At 33.3% G+C, this 7,052-nt stretch overlaps 1 protein-coding gene and 1 long non-coding RNA gene across 2 annotated transcripts; one reads left to right on the forward strand and one right to left on the reverse strand.

The window, feature by feature from the left end:
* The first annotated feature begins 491 nt into the window (after positions 1–491).
* Positions 492–2,597, forward strand: LOC107365028 (uncharacterized). Its single transcript, XM_015932493.3, has 5 exons — positions 492–802; positions 942–1,056; positions 1,145–1,416; positions 1,490–1,860; positions 2,054–2,597. The coding sequence occupies exons 2-5, from the start codon at positions 975–977 to the stop codon at positions 2,283–2,285; spliced, it is 957 nt and encodes a 318-aa protein (XP_015787979.2). The 5' UTR covers positions 492–802; positions 942–974; the 3' UTR covers positions 2,286–2,597.
* Positions 2,598–3,587: 990 nt separating this feature from the next.
* Positions 3,588–5,239, reverse strand: LOC112539148 (uncharacterized). The gene is made up of 2 exons (XR_003082791.2): positions 4,888–5,239; positions 3,588–4,809 (listed from the first exon to the last, which is right to left on the reverse strand). It is a non-coding gene; the product is annotated as an uncharacterized LOC112539148 (long non-coding RNA).
* Positions 5,240–7,052: the final 1,813 nt, after the last annotated feature.

Below are 7,052 nucleotides of genomic sequence, written 5' to 3' on the forward strand. Positions count from 1 at the left end.
TTTTCAATCTTCCTTATTAGATCGAATTTAGTCTCAAACTTTGTTTTAATCTGATTTGGCGAGTTTTTGGATTAAAATTTCACGAAAGAAAATTGAATTAAGTCAATTGATAATTAAAGAAATCGAATCAAAAATCGACGAAATTCAAAAGTAGATAAAACTCCTCCTTAATAGGGACCATTGAAAAAATTAAGTGCAGTTTCACAATGGTGACTGTAACGGAATATTAAATTAACGCGCTTTTGTACAATTTTAAATTAGTCAATCAGCCCTCAAATATCAAGTAACATTATCTTTACTTGAATTTCCTTAAACGGGTGTTCAAACCAATAGAGGACTCTGTACAAAAGTATGTTCTTACAATGGATTTTATTGTAAGAGTTGAATTTCAAGTCTCTCTTTTTAAAATATAAGAGACAGATTTTTGTAGAGCAGTAAATCTTTTTTCCTAGGAATCGGTTTTGCTGTGCCTTTAAAAAAATTTTTCTTTGTTTGTCAGAAATTAAATTGACTCAAAAATGTTATGCTTAACAAAATAGCTTAATTATCTTAATCAAGACCAATTCACATTTACAAGCAACTGTTTAGTCTAGTTTATTTTGATTGTCATTGGCGTTTGGGGAATTACTCTTGAGGTTGTCTGTAACTTCACCTCGACAAGTCAATTTTATTCGTAATCTTCCTTTTTGGTCTTCGCTTTTCTACGTATAAATCATCATTAACTTGCACCCTACTTTGACATGATGTGCTTTTAATTTTGTAAAGATATACTTCCATCTCTTTGTTTCTTCGTTTTTTTCTGGTAAGTTAATTTCACTTTGTATCATCGTTTTGCCGGGAACCTTCCAGATAGTTTCCTACCGGTTACCTTTACGCGGTTATTTTTCCCTTTCCTTGTTATTCGCTGGCATTGTTTTAATGTTCACTTTTCTTTATTGCAGTAATCAAGTTTAAAAGATCTTAAAGAATAAATTATGGATGCTGGTTGGGATACCGGTGCTGCTGCTCCTGATGCTTGGTCTGGAGGTGCTGCTGCTGGATCTGATCTTGGTTTTGGTAATATATTACATTGGTATAGTTTTTGTGCTTTATTTACATTCATTTTTTCTGTTTCTTCATTGATTCGAAATCTTCCACTCGGTAGGCTTTACTAGTGCAGCAACCGGTGGTGAAACTGCAACTCCATCGTCTTCTGGGGGTTACGCTGGTGCAAGTGGCTCTGGTGGAGGATACACTCGCGGTCTTAATGTTAAAGCACAGCTAAGTATTGAAAGATTACCTTTCGAAACATCAATTGAAACAATTAGAAACATCTTTGGACGCTATGGACGAGTTGCTCGGGTTGTTTGTGACTATAGAATTGCAGAAGAACGTTTAAATGTTTGGTTAGATTATGAAGACGAAAAATCTTGCGAGGTAATTCAACAATTGGCAGCTATAATCTTTTTTAAACTCCTGCTTAATCTTCGTTCGATTATTATATGTATAGAATGCGGTTCGTGAAAATGGCCGTAAAATGGAAAGGAATACGATAGTTGTTCAAAAAAGTTCTTCTGGTGAAGGTGGCTTCGGAGGAAGTCGAGGACCTAAAAAAGATGCGTGGGGTAATATTTCACGTGGACCAAAAGGAGATCGAGGTGAATCTCGAGGTGATACTAGCAGCAGTGGCTTAGCAACTTCCAGTGATACTACAGCTACTTCTGGTGATTGGGCATCTGCAGATTGGGGTGCTTCTACTTCTACAACTGATAACAATTCAGGTTTTGATTCTAGTTTCGATAACGAAGATCGTCGATCCTCTAGAGGTAGAGGCGGCGGTCGAGGAGGGCGAGATCGTGGTGGAAGAGGAGGTGGAAGAGGGTTAGTTCAAATTTTGATTTTAATTTCCGCACTTTTAACATGATGATAACACATGCTAACTTTGAATTTTAGACTGAGACTTGCGTCTCAATGACACGAAACGCATGGGGCCATCTGAGTTACTCTGGGCAATATTACTCTGCTTTTCAACTTTTTATTGCTGCATATGATTAATTGCTTTTCTTTTATACAGTCGTGGCGGTGGTGGTGGCGGTGGTCGCTTCCAACCTTACGATAAAAGCGATGACTATGGAGAAAAATCAGCTCTTCCAGCATGGGACGACATAGTTGCCGGTAAATCATCCACATCTACAGCAACGCCAAAAGCAGACTGGGGAGGTTCCGGTGATGTCGATAGTGGTAACAAAGATTCCGTCCCCTTCAGCCAACAACCAACCCAACCGTTGAACATAGATTGGGATTAGTTTATTTGTTACGAATATCCCCAGTGATGCACATTAATGCACTTATATTTGTATTTCTTCCATTTTCATCCTTTATCATACTTTATTATCATTTCCAAATAATTCACCTTTATCAATGTTTTCAATTTTGAGATGTTAAGCTATCAATTTTACTTAAATAGAACTGACATATATTCATAAAGCCATTCAAATAACTTTCGTTAATGTTCGCTCTTTTTACATTGACATGTATTGTATTCTGCTTAATAGAGTATTCAATTGTAATTGCTGAAAACGGACTTTAATATTTATATAAAAAAATCTATTTACTCATTTCTTGATTCATCATTCACGAGTTTACCCAACTCTTCAATAATCAAGAAGTTTGCTATAAGTGCGATATGAAAATGTATTTATTTTAAAGATTGTAGTTTTTATTTTACTATCCAAACCAACTTCTTGTTAAAATTATGTTTACCCGATCATTAACTCATGTTTGCGTGGCAAAGTTCATCAGCTAATTAACCCGAAATTTCATTTCAATACAAAATATAACCTTGGTTTTGGTTGTTAGTTTGCTTTCCACAATTCAATTACTCGTTAAAGATTCATTAATGAGTAGAAGAGTAAATTATCGATTGTTCAATCTCATTTCTTCATCAGTTAATGTTGTCAGTTAATAGTGTCTGTAAGTACTATGTTTCAATGTGATAGTACCATTATTAGAAATGTAATTAGTTTTTATTTTTTAATGTACTTGGCTTAATGAGATAAAATTAGATTTGAATGATTCAAGAATCAAAACTGAATAATCGAACTGGCAAGAGTTTATTATACGTTTGCACTTTGTTCCTACACTGGTAGTTGCACTTAACGCAACAAATCGGTCAATCATAATTCACAATCATAGTCGCCATCTAATTATTCGGACTTGATATGCTGACCTTCAGCAACAAAAGTCTAACTTAATCATGAACACGAGGTTGTATTAAAAATGAATTAGATATTCAGAATCAGCATTTAAAATTACATTTAAAAAGATTTATTTCATGATAATATTTCATCAGGCGATTTTCGAATCTTCAGATTTTCTATTCATTTGTGGATTAGCTTTTCTAATTGTACTAAATTGGGCAATATTTTGATCAAATTTATTTCACGAACGTTACCTTTGTTGGTCCATAAAGCAATGCTACCAATCACGAAGTATAACAGAGTTGACAATCACGAACTTAATTAATAAATCCTTAGTGTATATTGAGTTTATTATAGCTTTACTTCATTATTAATCAAATGCAATATAAAAAATGGATTTCACCAAAATCTTTAATAATCAATCAGATTCTACGATTGAAACTGAAACTTTTAATTATGCATAGCATTGATTTCTTAGCAGATAATAATGAATATAAAGTTAATGAGCTAGGTGAGAAAGAGAGAGAATGAAATTAAATTTGCTAAAAAAATTAAAATTAAGGTGAGCTTTATTTACTCTGTAATATTGTTTTTGGCTGGAAAATTTTTTATTTCAACTCCTGAGAATTGCTAGACTTAGGATTGCTTTTGATTTTTACATAAAAACTAAAACTGTGGTTGGATGTCTGAGAAAGTAAATGAACAGGACCACGCAACAGGCCTGATAATGAAGATATTGAGATTGTATTATAATGAAAAGTAATCTCGTAGCAATTATAAACTTCACTCACATTCTGTTTTTGCTACATTTTGTTTACACACTTCATGACCTGACAGTTTTCAAGATGCGTTATATTAAATATCGAATGTCCATCTTTGATAATCAGCTGCCCGATTCATTTGCATTCCGTTGGCTTGCCCGTCGATCCACAGTACAAAAATCCATTGATTTGCTCAACTATCTAGAACACTCTGGTTATTATTGGTTAACTATTATCAGAGGTTATCCTCAGGAAAAAGAAATTGAACGGAAATATTACAGGATTGCGGCATTTGCTAATACTGTAGGAGCCATTTTGATAGCGAAGACTGCTTTAACCATATGTCTCAAGGATGACTATACTCGGTTACTACTTGGTGATATATTCATTGGTTCATTTTCTCATGGAATACAAAATACGGTTTTAATGATGGTCTTGACTTTGGTGATAGGATTGCGATATTTTGGTTTCCTAACTGAGCGACTTAAAAAGGTTGTTATACTGAGAAAACTCCATCAATTACGGGAAAAACGATTTGATTGCACCACGTTCATGTTAACACCTCGAGCCAATTCTTACATGAGGCTTTATTTTTATCTCTTTGGTATATTTTACAAAATGACCAACGCATTTGTATGCACTTGTGTAAGTGGATGGTTATCCTATAACTACCTCAGCAATCCAATAAATCATACCAGTTGGTTAACCTCTATAACAACTGGTTTATGGTCAATATTAACAGCTTTCGTTTATGCCGCCGGTGCATTTCCAACAATTTGGTTTTACGTTCACAATACCATGATCATTACATTTGCCATCTTCTCACTGGATTCATGTCATAACTATGGTCAGGCCATGGCAAATGTAAACTGTAAAGTTACAAAGAAAGCTATTTACAAATTCTTGACTCAACAAAATCGCATTTACAATTATATTTATCAACATACCGTGGACTGGGGTAAGCTGTTTTTTTATGGTATCCTCGTTGTCTCCGGTACAGGCAATTTCATCCTCTTTGCTGCTATCTTCATTGGAACTGGAAGTGATCTTTTGGATTATGCTCTACTGGTTCTCGGATTTGTAACATTCAACTCCATAAGCATAATGAATGTACTTGCTGCTTTCGCGGCCAACAAAGTTAGTTGTTGTAATTTCCTTTGCCATAATCATAGTGATTCTCTAGAAATTAATAGAATTAAAAGAAAAGAGCGAAAATTAATTAATTATTTTTGTTTTTAAGATTACATTGAACAGACTGTGCAATTATAAAATTGCTAGACGCTGCAAGTTCAATCTCCGCTTGTCTCTTAAGGTAAAATATGCTTATACATTGAGTTTCAAAACACAAGCCTAACCTCTCGATTTGTTGAGCCATCTATCGTTGACTAACCCTTCTATGCATTCATAAGAGACTTCGAATCAATACTTTATTCCAATTGATAATCTCGTTCTCATACGCTTTCATATTTAGCAATAGTAATAATTTAGATATGAGAAATTTTATTTTCGTCTGGATAACAAAAGTACATGGCGTCGAGCTTTGTGGGTTTAGAATGCATAAATAGGTATTGAAACTATTAGGTTGTTACTAATAGGCTGTTATTATTAACAATAAAAAGACACAATTATCACATTTATGCACAAACTGACAAGGCAATTGACACAAATGGGCGAAAACGTGTAAAAATGAATTTCTTTCAAGTTTAGACTCTGTTGGTATATAAGGATATAAGAACTGAATCCATTCATGTAATTTAAATGTCTCTCTGATCAATAGTTTTCGAGAAAATCGAGGGCAAAGTTGAAACTTCGATCGCTTTTTGTACTGTTAGGGAAGCAGATTTTTGCGTGAAACTTCATTCTTCTGCTGTAAACTTTGATGATCAATCATATAGTGTAATAATTTCAAACAATAGAACTTTTATTTTTCTGTAAAACGGATTAGTTCGAATCGAATTTAAACCGATCACATTAGTTGACCATAAAAGTTAGGAAGCTGAAACATACTATTTGCTCATGAAAATGTTTGCTCTACATCATGCTTTAAATATTTTTAACAATCTAATAATAGTTCTCTTAATTTTGGCCATTGGTCTTAAAACTTTTAACCTCAATAGTTCGAGAATGGCATCACTAACAATCATAATTCTTTCGCCAATTTAATTCTTAACTAAACAATAATTCAATTCATTTTAAAAACTTTCCATTAACCCGTTTGTACTATGATTTTTGGACTTTAAATGTATGAATAACAACTTATTTAACAAACTAAACTCATCTCAACCCATATCTTGGTTTTTAAACCAATTTTCTGGTTAAACTTGCAAATGAAATGCATAAAGTAACGCCAAAGGCTCGATCATTCTGGTTGAGAGTTGAGACTTGGTGGATTTGTTGGGACAAAAAAACTGAATCGATTGGTGCTATTAAATAATTCGTCCGATGAACAGTTTTTGAGTAAATCGAGATCAAAGTATAAACTTCGATCACCTTTTGTTCCACTATGGAAGTAGATTTCTTCATGAAACTCATTTTGCTGAGTCAACTTTTGATAGCCATTCAGAAAATGTAATTATTTTGAGAAATAACATTTTCTTTTTCTGTAAAACAGATCAAGTTCGATTTTCAGTCAAACCGATCTGTTTTTGTATCCGTAATAGTAAACAAACTGAAACACATTGGTTGTCCATAAAAATTGTTGTTTTTCATAATGGTTTAAACACTTTTTTCAATCCATCAAAATTTCTCTTGATTTTGGCCTTTGGTCTTAAAACTTTGAAGCTCGATATATCAGGAATAGTATCATCAACAACCATGATTCTTTCACTAAACATTAGATTACATCATGGGTTATAATATATTGAAATATTAAATCATTCAAGATTCTACGAAAAAAAGCTATAGCATTGTATTACTTATGTTGTCAGATTTGAAACTTGAATTTTAAAGCTAAACACAAATCTTATGCATTTGAAGGATCTTGATTATTAAATGAATCAGCGAAGATTTTATTCGGTATTGATTCATATACTGTTATAGCCCATAATGAAATCTAATGTTTCGTGAAAGAATCATGATTGTAAGTGATGCCATTATCGAAAGATCGAGGCTC

Source organism: Tetranychus urticae, chromosome 3 (assembly GCF_039701765.1).
Source record: "Tetranychus urticae isolate SD_2017Ah chromosome 3, NJAU_TeUrti_SD_1.0, whole genome shotgun sequence".
Lineage (NCBI taxonomy): Eukaryota > Metazoa > Arthropoda > Arachnida > Trombidiformes > Tetranychidae > Tetranychus > Tetranychus urticae.